This window comes from Pimephales promelas, chromosome 19 (assembly GCF_988280905.1).
Source record: "Pimephales promelas chromosome 19, fPimPro1.hap1.1, whole genome shotgun sequence".
Classification (NCBI taxonomy): Eukaryota; Metazoa; Chordata; class Actinopteri; order Cypriniformes; family Leuciscidae; genus Pimephales; species Pimephales promelas.
The window spans coordinates 25,177,046-25,200,634 of NC_142787.1; the positions used below are offsets into that span (position 1 = coordinate 25,177,046).

The 23,589-nt window shown below is 37.0% G+C and overlaps 1 protein-coding gene across 1 annotated transcript; it reads left to right on the forward strand.

Annotated features, from left to right (window-relative positions):
• Positions 1-136: 136 nt before the first annotated feature.
• ddx10 (DEAD-box helicase 10) lies at positions 137-21,819 on the forward strand. The gene is made up of 18 exons (XM_039687152.2): positions 137-423; positions 940-1,000; positions 1,089-1,219; positions 1,994-2,152; positions 2,248-2,368; positions 2,795-2,984; positions 4,430-4,556; positions 5,122-5,284; positions 5,449-5,533; positions 7,326-7,427; positions 7,805-7,892; positions 8,201-8,289; positions 8,936-9,269; positions 10,587-10,706; positions 10,781-10,945; positions 15,301-15,357; positions 19,003-19,166; positions 21,486-21,819. Exons 1-18 carry the CDS (start codon positions 235-237, stop codon positions 21,682-21,684), a joined length of 2,544 nt encoding a protein of 847 aa, XP_039543086.2. The 5' UTR covers positions 137-234; the 3' UTR covers positions 21,685-21,819.
• The last annotated feature ends 1,770 nt before the right edge of the window (positions 21,820-23,589 follow it).

The following is a 23,589-nucleotide window of genomic DNA, read 5'->3' on the forward strand; positions in this document are numbered from 1 at the left end:
GTAGATTTATCAAATGTATAACAGATTAAAATAGAATGGAATGTGTAAAATATTAATTATTTGAAATGCTAGCGCGAGCTGTTTGATCAATAAGTGTCCCACCGCCCCGGGTCGTTAGATGGCGTTGATTCACTTAATCAGCAACACTCACTGCAAGCCAAACATCTCACGAAGTAAACATTCACGTGTTGTTACGTTGGTCACACACGACCTAATCTACGAAATAGAGTGAATATGAGGGAGAAAAATAAAAAAGAGAAGATAAAGGTAACCGATGACCCTGTAAAGAATTTTGAGAAATGGAAAAAGAAGTACGATAAGACGAAAACCAGAGTCAAACGAGCTCAACAGACCAATAGGAAGAAACGCGACTGGGAGGTGGAGAGAGAAAACATACAGAGACTGGTGAAGAAATACTCGGAGGTAAGATATATGAATCTGCTGATATTATGAAGCATTTCTGGCGTCTATTGCTTGTTTCTAGGGGTTGTCACGTGTTTATTTACACGTTGTGACATCTGGCTTGACATATAGGTCAGGCACCGTGTAAACAGTTGACACTTAAGAGGAATGTTAACAAGCTCAAATCTTACTAGTCATGCTTAAGTGTTGCTGATAGTTGTATCTAGTCAGGCAGCCTTTCAGCTCAGGTCTTCACATAAACATCACATCAAATTCACATTTTCAGTGGTCACTGGTTCTTGAGTTCTGGGACAGAACAGGCCACGTACATAACTGATAGAAATGTTTATATATCAAGAATTTGGATTGATTGGATTAAGCATGTTAACTTAAGTGTTCAGATGTGTTTTAGTGGTCTGCATCTTACATCAGTTTGATATTTTCTGAGGTCCTAATACACCCAATCCATTTTGACCATTCCACCAATGCCACTTGATTTTCTTGTGAAGGTTTTGACATGAGTAACTGTTTTCCTAGATCAACTCCAAAGAGGCTGTTAAGTTCTCTGATTTTCCACTCTCAAAAAAGACTCTGAAAGGTGAGCAATCTTGTTTATTTGCATGATTATATGTTCACTTATGTCGTCTTGACCTTAATAATAATAATGATCTTGATCATGTCATTAGGTCTTCTTGTGGCTCAGTACAGGCAGCCCACTGAGATTCAGAGGCAGACCATTGGCTTTGCTTTGCGAGGTAAAGATGTTCTTGGTGCTGCAAAGACCGGCTCTGGAAAGACTTTGGCCTTCCTCATCCCGGTAAGCAATAATACACCTCTGAGGTTTGTTGTAGTTTTAACTTGGTAACATTATTCGGTAGCTCTTTACTTTAGAGTCATGTTCCCCATGTACATGCTATGTACTTATTATAGTAATTACAAAAATCGATTATTAACTTGGTACTAACCCTGAACCTGTGCATAAACCTAACCTTAACCCATAAAGTACCTTATGTTACCCAGTATTTTCTTAGGTAAGTAGTAGTACACGTACTGTTGAATAGCGCAACCCAGTATTCTTTCTAAGAAATTAGATAGGTGTGTTAATATGGACACGATTGTAAATGTTAAAAATATATATAAAAAAGGTATTTAAAAAAGTATAAAATATAAAAAAAGGTAGGTTTCTTAAGCAGCAAATCTGCATTTAAGAATGATTTTTGAAGGATCATGTGAAACTAAAGACTGGAGTAGTGATGCTGAAAATTCAACTTTGTACCACAGGAATAAATTACATTTTAAAATATATTGCGGTTGTAATCATTTTTTGGCAGTATTAGTGTATTTGTACTGAATTTTTCATCCAATAATGTGGACTTGGTTGGGTATAAGAGAGTTCTTTCATAAACATAAAAAAAAAACATAATTATTCCAAACCTTTGACTGGTAGTGTAATATTTATTATCTAATATTAAACATATATTTATAATCAACATTTTAGAGAACCATGAGGATGAGTAAAAGACTTTTAATTCTGCAGTGTTACTCAGAATTCAAACCTAATTCGAAAGCCTCTATAACACTGTCTCCACAGGTTTTGGAGTGCTTGTATCGTGAACAGTGGACAGCGGATGACGGCCTCGGCGCTCTCATCATCTCTCCCACCCGAGAGCTGGCCTATCAGACCTTTGAGGTGTTGAGGAAGATCGGCAAGAACCATGAATTTTCTGCCGGCCTTATAATTGGTGGAAAGGTGTGCCTCGCTAGTTTTTTAGTGTTTTGCGTGCCTCTTGCATGTCTTTTTTTTTTATTGTGTAATAATTGATTATTATTTGTCAATGACTGCAGGACCTGAAAGGTGAATCAGAGAAGATCCATCGCACAAATATAATTATCTGCACCCCAGGACGTCTGCTGCAGCACATGGACGAGACGTCCACCTTTCATGCTTCAAATCTACTCATGCTTGGTAAGATGATGTTTAGAAAGTGCTGTGAATACACTTCTGTTCAAATATTCGGTGTTGATAATATTTGAAAGGCTTATACTCAGCAACTGCATTTATTTAAAAAATGCTCACGTGATTGTGCTTCAGAAATCATTCTAATAGGCTGATTTTGTGCTCTAGAAACATTTCATGTTAATGTTGAAAACAGTTTGGAACTATTTTTGTGGAAACTGCATTTTTCCATGATCTTTGACTAAAACATAGTTCACAAGAACAGCGTTATTTGAAATAGAAATTTTATATATCAATGTAAAAGTCTTTGCTGTCACTTCCAATCAATTCCTTGCATCCTGACCCCAAACGTTTCAACTGTGGTGTATATGTGTGCAGGTGTCATTTTCATCCCATTATTTTCAATAACATGACATGCTTCCTCTTCCACGGCAGTGCTCGATGAAGCCGACAGGATTCTAGACATGGGTTTCGCTGACACACTCAATGCCATTGTTGAAAACCTCCCGAAAACACGACAGACCCTTCTCTTCTCTGCCACTCAGACCAGGTCTGTCAAAGATCTGGCCAGACTGAGCCTGAAGGACCCAGAGTATGTGTCGGTCCATGAGCAGGCCAAGTTCAGGTAAGATCGTGATTTTTATGGTATTTTGTGTTGTCAGTTGGGTCAGTCAGCTTGCTCTTAAAGGAGTAGTTCACTTTTAAAAAACCTTTGCTGATAATTTACTCACCCCCATGTCATCCAAGATATCCATGTCATCCATGTCAGGTTTTTGATGAAAACATTCCAGGATTTTTCTCCATACAATGCACTTTAATGGGAACCAAACGGTTCAAGGTCCAAAAGACAGTTTCAGTGCAAACTGCAAACTGTTCAAAGTGAACGAATCTTTTTTCGAGTCATTTGGTTCATTCAACGAACGGAATGAACGAATTGACTCAGAAAAAGATTTGTTCATTTTGATGAATGAGTTCGAACAGGAGAGTCACGAACGTGCATCACAGAAAAGAGCAAGGCGAGCGTTTGAGCTTATAAAACTTAAACTTTGTTGTTGTTTTCTTTTTAAAATGAGCTATTGTTTTCGCTTGATAAGACCCTTAGACCCCGTTTACACCTGGTATTAAAATGCGATCTGTATCCAGATAAGTTATCCGGATAATAAAAAAACGCATGTTAATGCAAGGTGTAAACGCGTTGTGATCGGATCGTGATCGGATCTGCCTGACCACATCTGGAGGTAGTCTGGCTCGCATTGTGTCCGGATCTTTACTAGGTGTAAACGCAATCTGGTTGTTGAAACCACATATGTATATTTTACTCCTCCCAAAAATGCTAAAAAATAAACGAGTGAGAGCGTGTTATATAGGCTATGTCATGTTATAGCCTAGTCAGATGCGACACGCATCACCGCAGCTGAGCGTCTATTCAACGTGCAAACATCGCAAATAAAAGTGAAAGTAAGTCACAGACGCAGTTAACACATCTTCAAGTAAAGAAACGAAATTATCTTACCAGGCCTGTTGCCACTCTCTCTTATTGATGTCTCGGATTTGGAAATTAGCTGATGATCAATAAAATGCCGCTCAGATCTGTTGCTTTTGGTGGCGTGCAATCCAATAAATCTGCATATAACGCAGGAGGTGAAGATCGGATTTATATCCGTTTTGCAAAAACACATTTATGTGGCCAGGTGTAAATGGAATCAGTACTTATTATCCGGATAACTTATCTGGATACAGATCGCATTTTAATACCAGGTGTAAACGGGGTTTTATTCATCGTCTGAAATCGTTTAAAGCCCTTTGAACAGTTTGCATTGAAACTGTGTTTTGGACCTTGAACCATTTGGTTCCCATTAAAGTGCATTATATGGAGAAAAATCCTGGAATGTTTTCATCAAAAACTTTAATTTCTTTTCGACTGAAGAAAGAAAGACATGGACATCTTGGATGACATGGGTGTGAGTAAATTATCAGTAAAAGTTTTTTTAAAAGTGAACTACTCCTTTAATGTCGGTGGCTTTTTGACATCATGGGCATGCAGATCTTTTACACTAATCTTCTCTGCAGTACTCCTGCAACTCTGGAACAGAACTATGTGGTGTGTGAGCTGCACCAGAAAATCAACATGCTCTTCTCATTTTTGAGGAGTCACCTTCAGAAGAAGATCATAGTCTTCTTTGCCTGTTGCAAAGAGGTAAGTGCTCAAACTATTTCTGCTCTTTAGTACATCATTGTGTATGTTCTCAGAAAATACATAGTACATTTGTTTTAATATTGTATTTTGTATTTTTGTGTAAATTTAATACAATTTAATTCAATGAACATGAAACATCTCCCATGGCCTGCTCAGTCACCAGATCTAAATAGTCACTTTGGGGTATTTTAGAGGAGTTTTCCCCATCTATAGTGAACTAACTGCTGTCCTGGAAGAGGAATGGTTCAAAATCCCTCTGACCACTGTGAAGGACTTTTATCTGTTTTTCCCAAGACGAATTGATACTGTATTGGCCGCAAAAAGAGTCCCTACACTATACTAATAAAATATTGTGGTGTAAATCCAGGTGTTCTAGTTTCCTTGTCCAGCCCCTGTTTAATTATTGTGTGTGCTTTTATAACTTATATTCCTTTTGTTAATAACAAATCTATTTCCAGGATGGTCATTATGAATACTAGTAGTGTAATTCGTTTATGTAATGTAATTATTTATCTTTGTTAGTATTTCCTTTGAGATGTATTGTTTTTTTTCTCCTCATGTTCAGGTTCAGTATCTGTACCGGGTCTTCTGCCGGTTACGTCCTGGTATCTCCGTACTTGCTTTGCATGGGAAACAGCAGCAGATGAAGAGGGTGGAGGTTTACAATGACTTTGTCCGCAAGACCTCTGCTGTCCTTTTTGCCACAGACATCGCTGCCAGAGGACTTGGTAATGGACATTTGTTCTGTGGACATCTGTGCATATTGGTTTAAATGACTGAAACTAGTGCTCTGTTTAAAATTGTATGAATTAATCATATTAATCCGCACGCCCTACAAAGAATTCTGTTTGATTGACAGTCATATTTGAACATTTTTGTTTTTTGGTCTTAGACTTCCCTGCTGTGAACTGGGTGCTGCAGTTTGACTGTCCTGAAGATGCGAACACATACATTCACAGAGTTGGCAGAGCTGCCAGGTAACCCTGATACACTGTATTATAAACTTTTTTTATTCTGTACTTGCTTACATTTTGAAACCTTATTGTAAAAATCTTAACAGGAATCTTTATTTGCACTAGAGTGTTTTTTAGCTGTAACACTAGATGGCAGATTTGATCCGTTCCTCATCTCTTCCATATTCTCGATCCATACGGAAACAGTGTTGAAATTTGAATTCTGCTCTTCAGTTGTTTTAAATGACATTTTTTATGACAGCAATGACTTCTATGTGCTCTTATGTGCACACTTCTATGTGCTGTTATTCCTTGATGCTCTTAAACACACACTGACACACTAGAATATATAACTAGTTTTCTGACACTTGCACTGATATCTTGTTACATAAATTAATATTCAAGCACTGTACAGATTCGTCATTTGACACTACCCATTAGAGATTTTATAATGAGAGATTTTTTTTTTTTTTAATATATTCGAGCGGCTGGCGGGCGGTCAATAAAGGTTCATCTGTATCGCAGAATTGGTGTTGTTTCTGATTTCCATTTCGACAATTACAAATGTGAACATGCACTGTTGTGCGGTGGAATTTCATCGTATTTCGGAATGAATAGAGTCTTCATTTCTTTAATATTGAGGCTCAATAGTTTATTATTTGATTGTTAGGCCTGTTTATGGTTTAAAATGAACAGCACTGTGCCTGAAAAATCTATTTAGATTTCGAAATCGAATGGATTCAACATTTAGATTCAACATATAGATTTAGATTTAACATTTAGATTTAGCATTTAACATTTAAAATTTAGATTTAACTATTTAATATCACAAAGTATTATTTAGATTTAACTATTTAATATCACATAAGTTGACAAATATTGTTGTAAATGTGCTAAAAAGTGACACTTTTTTTTTTAAACATTGTTTGAAGCGTGACAATGTTGCTGTTATTTTTAGCGTGAGCCGCTTTACAAACGGCGCCCCATACAATGGCAGCATGTTAAAATTATGTGACAAAATGCGTTTTCTATCAGGCTACAATGAAAATATTGTACAGTAGCCTATCAAATAAGGTCAGGTTTGCCGAAATGCGTTTAATTTAGGATATTTATTTATTTTTGTCCTTGTGTGCCGATCAGAGACGGAGTTCACTGCTGATATTCTGAGTGCTTTCTAGTCTAGCGGCTGTCATAAGCAGTGCCTTGTATCGCCCAATCAGTGGATAGCTGGTGGGTGCGGTTTTAAAAATAGATAAAAAAATGTTGGTGTGGACGGATGATGAGTTTTTGTGATGCGATTGCGGATGAAATAATCCATCCGTTATTCTCTACTTCCCATGATGGATTAATGCCATCTCAACTATTGAGTTTCATTTTTGGACTCTGGCTTGACTTGTTAGTTTCACCTTGAGGGCTCTACAGTCTAACTACAGAAACATGTGAAGTTTCTGAACGCTGAGAGCGAGACAGCACACATCTGCCGTCGTCTAAAGCTGTCTATTTTCTTTGTGCTATACTTGTCTTTTCTGTGTGGAATCGATATCCTCAGTAACTCCCCTTCATAGATCACCACCCTCAGCAGAAAGCTTTAACACGAGCTCTCATAGAGCTGAGTGTTTAAAAAAAGACACCTTTGTGTGAGAGGCCCGTGTTGAAGCAGACCACCCAGTGGGACCTTAAAGGGATAGTGCACCTAAAAATAAAAAATCGTACATCATTTACTCAAACCTGAATGCTAATATTTGTTTTCTGTGTCAAAGAAAAGAGGACATGTTTTGAGTGCAGTTATTCCTTTTAACTCTCTATTTCTCTGTAGGTATAAGGAGGAAGGTGAGGCGCTTCTGGTCCTGTTGCCCTCGGAGGAAAAAGGCATGATTGCACAGCTTCAAGAGAAGAAAGTTCCCATTAACAAAATCCAGTGAGTGCAGCTCTTCGTTTCCTGTGTGATTGCACTGTGAAAATAAGATGGATGCTAGGTGGGATAGGATGCTGTAGATGTAATAGGATGCTGGTTCATCAGCATTATGCAGAGATTGAATGTGTGTGTGTGTTATTTTTAAATACATTGTATATGTGTGTTATATACAATATATGTGATCTATGTATATGATGTTTTTTTACAAACCATTTTATTTTTAATAAACTGTTATTGATTAATAAGCCTTTTATGTATATATATATATATATATATATATATATACTGTATATATATATATATACACTTGCCTTGACCACAGATTGTAATACCAGTTGTAATACCATTGACATGATCATTTTGTTTTAATTTGTTCTCAGAGTGAACCCAGAGAAGTTGGTGTCAGTTCAGCAGAAGTTGGAAGCCTTCCTGGCGCAGGAGATGGACCAGAAGGAGCGGGCGCAGAGGGTAAGGTCAAAGAGGAGACCTGACTTCCTGTGCAGTCTGTCACACCTTGTCCTGAACACTGAAGGTTGATGTTATACTGTAGAGCAGAGCCGTGCTTTTAGGATAATCTGATTGTCTGCCTCACGCTCGGGACTGAGCTTTGTGAGGCTTATTATAGAGAGAGATGAGCAGCGTGAAATGTAATCGGGCACATTGCTGCCATGAAACGCCTGCTTGTGCACTCTCACTAATGTGTTTATCAGGGATAAGTTTTCCGATTTTATCCTCTGTAATACCTCTTGTATTTTTTCCCCTCCTCTCAAATACAGTGTTTTGTGTCCTACCTCCGCTCAGTCTATCTGATGAAGAACAAAGATGTCTTTGATGTTTTCCAGCTCAAACTCCCAGAATATGCCATGTGAGTTGATGCTGTGAAGTAATGCCCTGTACCAGCTGTCTTCTGTGTAAATGTGTTTGCATGTGTGTCCACTTTGAACAAACGCATGAGTACTTCAAAATGATGTGTCATTGTTATGTAATTAAATCCTCCTAAAAGAAGTGGCTATACACTTAGTGTCTATATTCTCGGCTATCTTTCCTCATGTTTTCCTGCCCACAAAGACAGTGAAGGTTAACTTAATAATATTGCAAAATAATTTTTCACAATATAAGTGGTATTATTGTATTTTTGATCAAATAAATGTAGCCTTGGTGGGTATAAATCTTTCAAAAACTAACTAAAAACTCTCTATTTATTAAAAGTGGTAATATATATATATATATATATATATATATTCAGTAGTCATGTTTATAATCATATTTGAATAGTTACTTTCTTTTAAAGCAGCATGTAACTTTTTTATTTATTATTTTTTTAATATTCAGCTTTTATTTATATATATATATATTATATATATATATATAAATTAATTAATTTTATTTGCCAAAATTGTCTTGGTTTAAAAAAAAGTGTAAAAAAAAATGTTTGCTTCTCATAAAAGAACTAAAAGAAAAGAGGCATTTGTTTGTTCAATTTCATATTTGTGTGATCTCATCACTGTCAGGTCATTGGGTTTGGCGGTGGCACCACGGGTCCGGTTCCTCAGTAAGACCCAGCAGCAAAAGAGCGGAGCTGCGCAGGATGACAGCGGTGCTGCAGGACACGAATCTGAAGATGAGCTGCAGGGCTTCAAAGCCAAACTCGAAGGACAACAAGCTGAGTCCCAGTCCTCAGAGTCTGAGGAGGAGGAGGAGGAGGAGGAAGAAGAAGAAAAGGAGGAGACATTAAAGCCTGCTCTGCTATGTGGGTTTAACGAAGAGGACGACGACGATCTGGACCTGCTGACTGTCAAACGTAAAGACGTGTTCAATATCAATGAAGAAAGCCAAGCCGATGAGGTAAACAACACACATCTGGTGTCATTACAGTTATTTTACTTTGTGCTCACCGGCAGCAGTAAAAGGTCCCATTTCAAAATGAATGTCATGACTGTATGCTTTATTTTATACACCTGTTAGTAATTGTGATGGGAATAGCTAAAACGATTACTCAGAAGGAAACGTCCACATACTTTTGGCCATGTAATAGAGTAATAGTCACATAATTCCATGCTGAAAAATCGAAATATACATTATTATATCTTAACAGGATGTTCCTGTATGCATCATACCAAATCACAAACCTGCATATTCCTTGATACTAAAAGAGGAAAATAATTGAGATGCAGCTTATCCATTGCACTGTGATTCAGAAGGGCTTCTATTCAAGTTCTGTGCACTTTGCTTTCAAAGCTTGTTGTTTCAGTAGGCCTGCAGATATCAGGACATGCTAAATTATGTAACACTTCTCTCAATATGCCTTTGAGACACAGCATGACTCCTGTGCAGACCTGGCAAGTTTATGAGAGACGCGAACCTGTGAGTCATGTCGTAATTACCTGATATGTCTTTAGGCTTCACAATCAAATACTGCAGTACAGTATATTTCACAGAACTGTTTTTACTTTATTTTTATTTAAGGAAGTGCAGTCTAGTTGAGCATTACAGACTTAAACATCTTACATTAAAAAACGTACTAACCCCAAAAGTATGACAAAAAAATTACACACACACAATAGATTGTATCATGCCCTAAAAATATTCAAATAAACACTGCATAATATTTAATAATAAAATAAATTCAAATATTGATGTAAAACAATATTTACAGTTCTAAAGACAATTTATATCAATTCAGTTAACTTCACAATAATCAAATGTCTTTGAATGATCATCTTTTGGTAGCTTTTTTCAATTGTCAATATTATATTGATTAGTCAGAATCATGTAAATGATTTGATTATAATTTTTATAGATGTACTATTCTATAGTCGTTTTTCAAAATGATGTGATCAGGCTAAAGGCTGTTATAGTTTGTGCAGGAAGTGCAGATGAGCAAGTACCTTTTTTGAGTTTTCAGAGGAGTTAAGTGGAAAGTGGTTTTCTTCAAGATCTGAACCTTTTCACATCTCATCAGCACTCAACTTTAATGACTGCAAAGGAGAAAGCAATAGTGTGGAGTGGTGTTGGGTGTCAATGCCCTGGTTGAATGAAGGGATCGAATGAGCTGATTCCGGAGCTTGTTTGTGAATTCTCGTTTTCAGTAGGTTTAATCTTGGCTCCAGACAGCTTTTATGATTACATATGGTTATGTAAAACATGTTCTTCTTTCTTTAGGACTCAGATGCTAATTCCAGGAATGACAAACAAAAGGAGTCCAAATTCAAAGATGCAAAGAAAATACATAAAAGAAACTTAAAGGTCAACACTAAGAAGATCTTCACTGAGGACGGAAAGGTTTGTATGATCAGAACTCATATGTGAGGAATAGTCAAGAAACGCAGTATAAATGAACTGAGATATGTGTGCAGGTGGTGCAGCAGTGGCCTCCGCTGCAAAGGACCATGGTACCAGATGAAGAGGAGGACGAAGAGATATCTGGCATTAACGTGGAAGCAGCCAAAGAGCGACTCCGCAGAGAGGACCAGGAGTTTGACAAGATCGAGTACCGCCGTAAAATCCAGGAGAAACACAGGGTGAGATCAACTTTAGCATCATATTTTCCATCCTCCCGGTTCAGGCTGAGTCCATGTGGCTTCTCCTTTAATAAAATGATTCAGAGAGGCCTTTGATTCATTGTGTTCAGCTCCAGGTGTTCAGATTAAAGTAATATTGAAGGAGCTGAGGGCAACGGGCAATCGAAAAGACACTCTGGCCCTGTGGCTGGTGCTCTCGCAGGTTCAGGCAGATCGAAAATAACTGAGATATCTGTGCAGGCAGAGTGGCTTCAAGCTCCAGGCATTAGTGCTCGAGATTGGGCCTCTGACTTATTACTGTACTTCTGAGTATGGGACAAGCTTTTAAAGGATTTCTCTCTGGCAAAATTACACTATTTGCACCACTTCAGTGGAGGGTGTTTTCTTGTTAAGAGGCAAGTTTGGTGAAGCACATTCCTGGTTTATGTCTGATGCAGTTTTCAGTTTATTCTTTTTTTTTTTTTTTTTTTTTTGGGAATCGATCGCTGGGGCTGGGAAAGCACAAAAATAATGGTATCTATTTCTGTAACTGGACACAGATGAGGATTGGCCTTTCTCCATTCCAGTTAAAGCCCAAAGTTGGTTTTCTTAAAATAAAAATGAAATAAAAACAAATAATTAATTAAATCATAAACATTTAAATTGTTAAATATTTTAAAATAAAATCAATAATTATAAACTTTTAAATGTTACATATTTTGAAATCAAAATTCAATGTTTCCTAAAAGATTACATATTTATTAATTTTGTGGAAGTAAAAATATGTTTTTTTTTTTGTTTTTTTTTACTAAAAATATTTCATTTGTTTACCTGCATGTAATTTAACCATCAACCTAAATCATAGAACTGCGCATATGCAAATGTGTTGTTAAATTACCCAGATATGAATTTAAAATCTCTGGGGGTACAAGTAAATATTTTGGCTCTATTTTATGCTAAAGAGCTTTGAGTGACAGAAGTTCCTTCAATCTCTGCCAGATTGCACTAGGCTATCTGGCTCTGTTTAATCAAAATAATTATCCATTGAAAAAAAACAAAACAAATATTAAAGTCAGTGTGAAATGGGGATAAGCCTGAAGCTGAATACTGTGTTCAGAAAGGAAATAATGCATTCTACGGAGCCCCTAAAGGTACTGGTGATGGAAAGGATATAGAAGAAAAATATATTTCAGTGCTTCGCGTTTTCTCACAATTATATTATAATTACATTGTTGGCTAATTTATTTGCAGGCATCAGGGAGCCGCTATCAATATGCGGGTATTGAAATCACTTTTGAATGCATTCTTGCTATTTGCTTTCTCGCGTATTTTAGCTCTTTTTCCGCTGTCTTCTCGTTTTTGTATTTTCCCGTAAATATCCCGTATTGTGTGAGACGTAAAAGATCAGACAGATTTGGCTTGAAGTCATTCATCCTCGGATGTGTTATAAAAAAAAAAACTGTACACTGCCTTTACAACACTGTACCTGTACAAATCCCTTATTTTGGGGATGGTTTCCGGGAAATCTCCCTTATTTTCAATGTTGACAGCTATGCGCGTACTTTGTATAGGGAGCGGCAGGACTGACTAAACATTTTACAAGGTAAGATATTTGTCAATTACACCCAGGATCTGTTACATGCACCAAATCCTCCCTCCTCACTATCTTCACGTGATAAGTTAAATCTGATGTATTGTAATGTAACCGACTACAGCAACCCTAACAATGTCCCTTTAGAGGCTCCGTATAATGGTTTATTCATTTCTCATGCCTGAATTTGGATAAAGGCTTCGAGCACATCCCTAGCGTGAAATAAGATGTAATGCCTTTTTTTGCCTAGTCATTTCAATGAATAAAACATTGTTTTGCACAGTCTCTGATGCAACAATGTTCCACAGTAGCCAAACAGCTATTTAGCCAGTGTTATAATATCTGGTTAGGTTGTATTGCCAACATTTTTATGTCTTTCACTTCTCAGCTAAGCAAGAACTAAAAAATAAAAACATGTTGGTGCCAGTCTCTCCTGCCAATTTCTCCTACCAGTGCTGTCAAGTGAAGACTGGCATGCAGTAAAAAATCCTCTTTTATTATATTTTTCTCTGAAAGATACGAGGCAGAACGCAGAAGACTGTGAAAGTTTCTGTGAAAAGCTTAACCATTCTAATTTATTTAGTTAGGACTTTGAGAGGCTTTGGACTTTATTTAGACTTTGAGAGGCAGCTACCCAGTAATCCATCAGTAACATGTACATGCTCATTAATCAGACACACTGGGTTCGCTGGTGCATTTTTATATATATTTATATACAGTGTATATATATATATATATATATATATATATATATATATATATATATATATTCATGGAGTCAAGCAGAATAGCATTTGTAACTGAGACCTGTTAGATTCAGAGACTAACGCCTAGACTTTTTCCTGTTCTTTTAAAACCGCTGATGGGTTTTGCTACATATGTGACGTGCCAGTGGTCGTGTGTCCACCAACGCGTTTATCCTCGTGCCTGGCATATGTTTTCAATGGGTGCGCCTCGTTTTTTTTAAACGCCATGAGCATAACGAGGCACTGAGCGTTTTTTTTTCATGCTGTAGCGCCGATTGTCTGGTGCTTTTTACTGGTTGCCTAGATTTGAAAAATGTTCAACTTTGGGTAAAACGCAGCACTCATCACTGACACTTTTTACCCAACCGTCCAATCACAGTGGAGGAGGGGTGGGACTAATACCACAACGACCAACTGTCACAACATTCTTTCTGTACAACAACGTCAACCAGCAGAGCTAAACAAACAAAATGGATGAAAAATAAATTTTTAGTATGAAATCAGTTACAAGTAAACTGTACTGCGGATATTCTGGATCATGGCAACGAAACGTCTCAACAGAAAAAACACTGCTCCGCCAAAACGCTCTCAAGCGCCCACAGCTAGGGGTTTTCAGCAGAGCGTCTAGCGTTTTCAGCTGGCTAAAAACGCTTTGATGGACTTTAAGAGTAGGCTTAGTCCTGGACCTCCTAAGATATTTTTGTTATGAAAAAGTTCCACAATGTCCTTGTGGATCTGTGGGTGGGTGGATGGTAACCAATTTTAACGAAACTTGGTAGATTCCTTGGGTCATGCCGAGAACAATGATACCAATTATAGCGTATTTGCTCGAACAGACCATTGGCCTGATTTTCGCCAAAATTGGCTCAGATCATCTTCAAACCATGTTTATAAAAAGTTATCAAAAGCTTTTCGATTGACCACTCCGTTCTCGAGTAACACATCAACAAATTTGTGGTGGTATTTGTTCTTTGGCGGTAACAATTTGGCATATTGAGTCCAAACTTTTCATATTGGTCACCTAACACTGACCACACCATAATAATTTGATAATTGATCAAGTGTTAAGCAATTTAATCATATTACAGTGATTGTGATTTTTTTTTTTCAGCCATTTTGATTAAAATAATCTAAAAACATCTTTAGCTGCTTATTGCTTATGTCACATTGTTCCTTTTTGTGCTTGGCCCCGATAATAGCTGCTTGCAGCTATATTATTATTATTGTTATTATTATATATGTATTTGATCAGTTAAATTGTATTATTAATAAAATATACCATAGTAAAAATAAGAGAAAATACCAAAGGCTGACTGGTTGGAAAATTAACTTGAGTACATAGGTAAATCCTAGTAATTAATTATTAATTAAAACAATATTTATTCTTATTAAATTACCTCATGTTACCACAAAAACGTACCCTGGAATATGTAAAAAAAATTATAATATCTGCCTAAACCAGTAGTGAAATTATTTGACATGTTTTAATTACAGTGATCTAACTAATGATATAGGTCTTTAAAAGTATTAGTTTTAATATTTTATACAAAACATTTAGACATATTTAATGGCAAACTACCACTGTATCTGACTTTAATGCTGTGGCTTTGATATTTGTTCAATGATGTATCCAAGTGAACCTATTGATGCTTTTCCACATTTTGCATCATTTGACATTTCGAAAGCCAATGAAATGCACTTGACATTGGTTTTATCACACTCTCAATTTTCTGATTTCCATTCAACCCTCAACCTCTTAATATTTCCCGTCTCCCAGACATCTGCGAGTCATTAGTAATGTGTATAGTTGTGTCTGGCAATTCAGTCACCCTTCATATCAGAAAATGACTCCAGACAAACATCAAGTCCTCTTCAATCTCTCTCCAAAAGAAATGCAGAGCACTAAAGTTAAATTGAGTCGTATGTAATAATCTCCACCTCTGGCTGTTTGACATGTTTATGATATTGTGCCAAGACCAAATCTGAGTATAGTGCAGCTTTTTATTAAGTCTGTTTCTTTTATCTCTCATTTTGAACAGGAGAAAAGACTGAAGGAGAAAGCAGCTCGGAGGGAAGCGAACAAACAGCAAAAAGAGGTACGTCAACCGGATCCCTGAGTCATCTCGGAAAGCTGTAACATCCAGTTAGATATAAATGATGAGTGCTGGTTGTGTACGTGAATTAAGGTTTTAAAGCAATGTTGATGATTTCAAAGGCTCATAAAGTTGTTTCTGATTCGAAATGAGTAATTCCTGTCACAGGGAGTTAGAGGGGTGAGATGCCCCTCAGTCTCTGGCCTTTGCCTCCCGCATAATTCATAGGCTGGCAGCTGTCATGTGTCCCGTCTCTCTCTGCCTGTCCTCGCTAGGGGATTGAGCTCTGCGTATCCATATGGAAATGCAGCTGCTGCTCTTCTCTCGTTTGTCATCTGATCAATGCAGCGGACTGTCCAAGAACTCAAGACTATTCATCAACTCCCTAACAATGAATCTCAGCGCTCTCTTAGCATTCATTCATTCCTTCGACCTAACAGCCTGACTGGTGGTCGATCTGTCCATCGTTATGAGTAGTCCAGATTTATTTAGAGCTATTGAATCCCCCTTTAGACAGCATATGCTGTTACAGATAGCAGTGCTGCTTCATTTCCTGTCAGTTTGAGGAAATAGATGGATTTTTCAAAGTCTTGTTGTTCAATCGGTGACAGTCATCAGAGATATTCATTAATATCACACCATCTGTTTACTGAAAACTTCTCTTCAAAATGCTCAGTTTTACCTTTCCAATTTTTTTTTTTTTTTAAATCATGGAAATGTATGTATTGAATATATTATTTATTTTATAGATTCACAGTATGTTGGATATTAAAATGTTTCTGACAGCATCTATCTAACCAGCATCCCAGAAATCCCTCTTTGTATTAAATAATAAATATTAAATACATTTTAAATAATGTTTTTATAATTCAGAATTATATTTTTGTAACATTAATGTAATGCCTGAATTTTTAAATAGCCTACCATTCAAAGGTTTGGGGTCTATGAGATTTTTTTTTTTAATGTCTTTTAAAAAATTTTGCTCACCAAGGCTGCATTTATTTGATTTAAGAAATACTCTAAAAGGGGTGGTTCAGGATTTTGGACATTAGACAAGTTAGCCTGGGTGTTATTTATCAGTGGAGACAGTTTTGAAAAAATGTCATCAAGTCTTTCCAGTTGCACACAGTGCTATTAATGTTGGAGACCCAGCTTTAAAAAAAAAAAGTTATTAGCTGGCATGCAAGGAGCCTAGCTAATAAGGATTTATTGCTATAAGTTATTGTTAGTAGAATACAGCTGGTTTTTCATGTTTCATGTTTGGTTTCTTTTTTGCCGCCTCAAGTTTGTGTCAGGTCTCTCGCGTGAGAATCTCGTGTCATGTTCAATTAGCCGACAATTAATTTAATTTACATTTATTCATTTAGCTTTTTATCCAAAGTGACTTAGTGGTCAGAGGTCGCATGCCACTGGAGCAACTAGGGGTTAAGTGTCTTTTTCAGGGACACATTGGTGTCTCACAGTGGATTCGAACCTGGGTCTCTCACGCCAAAGGCATGTGTCTTATCCACTGCGCCATCACCACCCCGAATTTAATCGAGTAATTTCAGGCCGATAATTAATTAACCGGTTACATCCCTAGCTCAGAGACCTGTGTTTCTCGCAGATCTCATTCTTTAGTATTCGTATTTTATTTTTATAGTATTTTATAGTATTTTTTTTTTTTATATATAGTATATTTTATTTTTATAGTATTTTAGTTTTATAGTATTTTATTTTTTTTATTTTTTGACCCCAGACATTGAATGTTAGTATACTAAATATGGGATGTTTTAATATTCCCTTTCTTTTTGTCTGCTCTAATTTTGTTTGAAGTTCTTGCTTTATACCAACAGCCGTTTTTCGGCTGTTCTCATACTCTGGCGTTATTCAGTGCACATAGACTCGTCTGTACAAACCGCAGGTCTGTCAGCAGAATTCAAATGGGTCTTACAAAGCATGATTAGATTACAGCACAGGCAGAAACACTGCTGAATGCGGAGTATCCTGTGCCTGAACAGACCCCTTATCAGGTCCAAGCACAAATATACACAGTCCCCTGTAACCAACACTTTTAACAGCAAAAGGCTGGTCTACATTGTAGATTATTCAGTCAAAGTGCCACCCAACTTGGACAGAAAGACATTGTCTGATGTGTGAAGTGACCAACACAGTTCAATTTGTATGCTTCATTTTACAAAACAACATTGACGCAGAAAATTAATTTATCAATATAGGTATCTATCAAATACTGTTTAGATGTGCATAGTACTGTATTTATTTTAATGTACACACTGTGGGTGTAGATTTATGGGGGTTTTGTGAAAGAAAGAAGGAAGAAATTGCTGTCTGGCCACAGCTATTCATTTTTCTTACCTATACTAAAAAAGAAAAGATCAGAACACAGGGTCAGACAAACCGTACCAGGTTTAAGAAGTTTGCCTGAGGGCACAAGAAGTCAGTCTGAAGGTGGAGCAGGCATGTGGGAAAATAAACCTGGTTGTTGCTGGCACAGGGTCAGATTTGTTAGGTTCTTGAACATTTTAAAGAACAGAGACTGAGCTGGTATTGATTCCTTCACCACTACCACTTAAAAAAATGGACACTATTTGGTTCTAAATGATCAAAGAGTGGACATATTTAGGGAGAGGTGTCGCTTGTAGAGGATGAGCCAATGGCCACAAGAAGGTCTAGAATACCTGCAGAGATCTATCCATTAGCATTAGCCTTTATCTCAAAAGCAGTTGCTCAGCTGACTCGAATACACTCAGAAAATATGTGGAAAAATTCGACCTTTAGCAGTACAACAGCTTGTCACTGGGACAATACCTTTAAATTAAAGGGACAACTTTGTAACTTATCTCTATCATAGTAGTCTATTCTATTCATATGTAACTATCATAGTAGTCTATTCTCTAAGGTACTAATATGCAGCTTTTAGGGGTAGATAAATTGTCCCTTTAATGTAATGCTCCAGTGAGATACTGTTGTACCTCTAAAAGTAAAAAAAAATTCCCACTTTTTTATTTATTTATTTATTTAATTAATTTTTTTGGACTGATGTGCTGTTTTATAAGGGGTTTTATGATGATTTGGCTATCCATCAGGGCGCATCAGTATTCACGCTAAGGCCAAATTCACATATAGCGCCTAAAACCATGTAGAAAATGCTGGGCGCGCCACGTTGTCCTTTTTCCAAAGCGCTAGGGCTGTTGCGCTCCGGTTGGTTCTTGTCATGTGACCAACTGTGCGCTTATGGTGCGCTTGCAGCATTCTGAAAAGTTGAGGTTATTATCTCGATGTGACGCGTTAGCGCTTGAAAAAAAACGAGCGGGTCGCTTCCATTATGAGCACGCATATCGCACGCCTACATTTGAAATAACCAACTTGAGCGCGCAAAAGACGCGAAATGTGAACAGGCCCTAAGAATGCAATATGGCATTGGCAACATGCATTTATGACTACAAATGGGATCACAAAACATTTTTGACCCTGATCAAACCTATATTAAGCACTGACTTTTAAAATGAAATCACAAGGGTAATCAGGCTAAATCCCAAAGTGTGAATGGGAAAGAAAATATTAATTGCTGAAGATATCATATAATCTTTACTTATTGGTATATTACAAGTATAAATCTGAAAAAACAGTATTCCCTCTGTTATACAGGAGAAAAACAAAGCAGCTGCTGCTGCTGCACCTGATGACGATGACGAGGATGAGGATGATGAGGTGGTAGCGTACCTGTCAGGTGCTGATGAAGAATTTGATCCCAGCACCCTTCCTGACCCAGACAAAGTGTGTGAATCGGCGTCCTCCTCCAAGGAAGATGGGTAAGAACGAAGCTTTTGCGAACAACATGAATGACTTTCATCATTTTCAAAGGCCGTGCTGCATTTTAAAGCTCTGAAATTCATCTCAATGAAAGCCGATTGAGTTTTTTGTGAAAAGCTTGGAGCTCTAAAAAGGCACAGGACACGGCCTAACTGATATTGATCCTCTAAAATATGAAGTTTCTAATTGTGTACAGGTTCAAATTGAATCCCTATATTTGAGAGTGGAACCAAGTATCATATTTTCCCATCATCATTGCATTGCGAAGGGTACGCAGTGCTTTGTGTTAGTGGAAAAACCATTACACTGGTAAATCAAGCCAATTAGTCTGACACCACATCACGAGGCCGTAATTATTCCGAAATGAGGAATTGATTCTTCTGATACTTAATTACCGGCTCGGCTTTCTCAGCTCTCTCTGCTTGTATCGAGTTTGTAGCGTTCGATTAGGCTCAGGCATGCTGATCTGGTGTTCTTTTTGTACTGGGGTCCGCTGCAGAATTGCCTCTCAGAGGACGAATCCCTCTGCAGGGGAAAATGAATCACGATGATTCATTTTCGGCCATGGCAGCATTAAGCACTAATCCTTTAGTTGTCTCTAGATAATCTATAAAATGCATAATTACATCCAGTTTTAAGTGAGAGGTAGGACGATTCATTATGCTTTTCTTTTGGCACTCTCACCCTTTTGTTTCGAACACTCGCTTTTTGTCTCTCTTGTAAAGCCTGATCACGTCTGTTCTCCTTTGGCGTTGATCTTTCCAACTGTCGGCCTGCACCTCTGTCTCTGTTTTTCTGTCATTCATGTACGCACATTAGGACGCTCGACGACACACACAAACACTCTTGGTGTAGCGGTGCAGGTGATACGGCATAGACAGGAGCAGTGGTTCTGATTAATGACTTGGTGCGGGGTGTTTACTGCATGGCTACACTTACCGAATGCAAGTGAGGCTCCAGCGCTGTAAATCTGATAAATCTCTCTCTTCCTCTTCCTTTGGCTCACTCAACCACTTTCTCTTCAGTCAAATCGAAGGCTGTTGTTCAAGACTGGAGCCAAAGGCATCACAGACCCTGTTGCGGTTCCTGTCTTTCCTGCTTTGCTGTCTTGACAGATACCCCCTTCCATAAATCTAATGGGATCTTATTGGCCCTGCCTCACCTCTGCCCCTGCCAGTGCTTTGCATCCAGAATAGCAAGATGCTGTTCAAGTCTTTGGGAATATTTCTTAAAGGGGGAGTGCAGTGATAATGGATGCTGAGTTATAATCAAATATATGATTGGTCAGTTTATGAAGGAGCGTGTGAAAAGCATCAATGTTTGCGAATGAATCAGTTGATCTGGTCTTTCATTTACGAGGCTCTTCTCAGTTGTTCATTCTCAAGTTTAACTGACTTACTCATTGATCCTGTCACAGCAGTTAACGGATCACAGGAGAGGGGATTCAACAACTAGGGCTGCACGAATAATCAAAATTAAACTAATATACAGTGTTCCTAAACTGACAGTTCACTCAAAATAAAAAAAAATCCGTCATACTGTCATAATTTACAGGGCTCAGCATTTCACTCAACTGATTTTATATATATATATATATATATATATATATATATATATATATATATATATATATATATATTAAAAGGCAGCAGAGTTCAATTAATAAAATGTAATACATAATTCCTCAACATCCTACTATATATATATATATATATATATATATAGTAATAGGTCATGTTAAATCACCTATATATATATATATATATATATATATATATATATATAGGTGATTTAACATGATTTTTAAAATTTCTTTATATTATATTATAGTATTTTATTCCACTGTACATGTAAAAATGTTTATAACATTAACCTTTTTTTTATAAAACCAAATCACATGTCTCATCCAATCATATTTCAGAGCCGTCAGTTTTTGGTTGAAAGGTATTTGCAAATAAAAATAGGTGAGTTAAGAACTGTAAAATGTATTTAGGAATACGTGTAAATAAGAAAAGTAGTTTTTTTTTTTTTTTAGAATAATATTAAATGGCATAGCAAAAGTTTTAACTATAATTTAAGAGGTTGTAAAGGTAACATGTAGTTTCTCGACACTAGTTGCACTCCTTTCGCATGTCAACCCTCCACCAACTCAAACATCGCAGGTGCAGAACCAAACATATATTTTTATTCAAAAAAAAAAATGTGTGCATTTTTCTAGATTAATGGGGAGACACTGCTGTCACATCTTACCCCCCTCTCCCCTGTATATAGCTAGTCTTTCCCTTCTATTAACCCTTGTTTTATCTTTGTCTATGCAGCGATTCATCAGACCATGGTGGCAGGAAGAGAAGTTTCAGCAGCGACAGCAGTGAGGATGATGATGATGTTGAAGTACAGCAGACACAGGTGGGCAGAAAGAAGCCCAGGAAGGAGTCCACAGCAGCTCCTCTGGACACTGGACTGTCGCTGGCCGAAGACGAGGAGCTTGTGTTACATTTATTGGGCAGTCGCAGCTAGTTCCTATGGATAAAAGGTTCCTATACCCATCTTCCCCTTCAGAGTTTCTTATTCATTGTAATTGTATGTTGAATATTAAGAATGCCCCTTTACTAATAAAAATGTTCCTGAATGTGATGGAAACTTTAAGATTCAGTGCTGCACCTATCTTTGTGATTCATTGTGTGAGTGTGCAGGTTATAATTTCCTTTCCTGCCTCTTCTCTTCTTTACACCTTCTCCTCCTCAAGACAGGAATTGAATTCTCATGTGGCGTCTCGCCAGACAGCCTCGAATTACCTAAAAACTCCTGTTTTGCAGTGAAGCAAAAAAAAAAATCCAAAAATGCCAATCCTGATAGAGAACCACTGTATCCCAGGTGCCATCTATAACCTTACCTATTACTGTTAAACTGCTCTCATTATTTCTGGTTTGAATATTGCCTTCCTGTCACATTGAACTGTCACTTAATGTGTGATTTACTCAAATTCATGATTTATGCTGGAAATGGAGGATTTTCTTAGAAAATTTTGATTTTGTGGCTCTTGTCCCTGATTCAACACAAATCTATCTTTCTGCATTTAGCTGGCTCATGTTGAGAGGAAGATTGGATTGGGTTTATACTATACAAAAAGCCACCATTTTGCACCAGCATAACGTTGCATTGTGCCATGGTAACCTTATTCACCCTGTTTTTAGATCTGTTAATGGCTTCTCAGAATCCTCTGGAGATATAATTATTCGCCCACTCTGATTTGGCAGCCAGTTTTCCACAATCACTGTTATATAGCCGCTTTCTAACATAGTCCAGAGTCACTCCTGCTATACAGTACCACAGTGAATATACTTCAGTTGTAGTTTAAGGACATATTTCTATAAAATAGTGTTCCAAACTTTCAGAAGGCTCTGGTCAAGTTCACTTAATTTCGGATAGTTCCCCCCCAAAATGTTGTCATTGCTTTTTCACCCTCAAGTTGTTCCAAACCTGTATGAGACTGTTTGGTTACTGTAAAATTGTGTTCAACTGAAGAAAGAAACTCATAAAGGTTTTGACTTGAGTATGAGTAAATTATGACAATTTTCATTTTTTGGGTGAACAGTTCTTGTCTCACTTATTATTAGCACAATGAAAAAGATTATTTGCAGGATAGAAAATAATAGGATAGAAATAAAAATCTAAAGTTAATCATTGCTCAGTGAGGGATTGAGTTTGCTTACATGGCATTGTCGACTTTTTATAATATTTACCTTTTTTTAAACGTATTGTAAAATACTAATACTAATGTCAAAAATAATATATATATATATATATATATATATATATATAAATTTATTATGTAATAATATATTGTAGTAAACAATAATTTTAAGAAATAATGTATTCCTGCACATGCTTCTTATAAAGAATTAGAGATGCTTAAAGGAGTAGTTCACTTTTTAAAAAAAAAAAAAACTTTTGCTGATAATTTACTCACCCCCATGTCATCCAAGATGTCCATGTCTTTCTTTCTTCAATCGAAAAGAAATTAAGGTTTTTGATGAAAACATTCCAGGATTTTTCTCCATATAATTCACTTTACTGGGCACCAAATGGTTCAAGGTCCAAAAGACAGTTTCAGTGCAAACTGCAAACTGTTCAAATAGCTTTAAACGATTCCAGACGATGAATAAGGGTCTTATCAAGCGAAACAATCAGTCATTTAATAAATAAATAACAAAGTTTAAGTTTTATAAGCACAAATGGTCGCCTTGCTCTGTACTGCGATGCCCGTTCGTGACTCTCCTGTTCGAACTCGTTCATCAAAATGAACGAATCTTTTCCCGAGTCAATTCATTCATTTCGTTCGTTGAATGAACCAGATAACACAAAAAAACGTGCATCGCAGTACAGAGCAAGGCGAGCATTTGAGCTTATAAAACTTAAACT

What these genes read in the sequence shown, in the direction of transcription:
- ddx10 (XM_039687152.2), top strand. Translation starts at nt 235, where the DNA reads ATGAGGGAGAAAAATAAAAAAGAGAAGATAAAGGTAACCGATGACCCT. An exon ending in GTTCCCATTAACAAAATCCA is followed by an intron (nt 7,428 to 7,804) that starts GTGAGTGCAGCT and finishes ATTTGTTCTCAG; the next exon opens with AGTGAACCCAGAGAAGTTGG. An exon ending in AAGAAAGCCAAGCCGATGAG is followed by an intron (nt 9,270 to 10,586) that starts GTAAACAACACA and finishes TTCTTTCTTTAG; the next exon opens with GACTCAGATGCTAATTCCAG.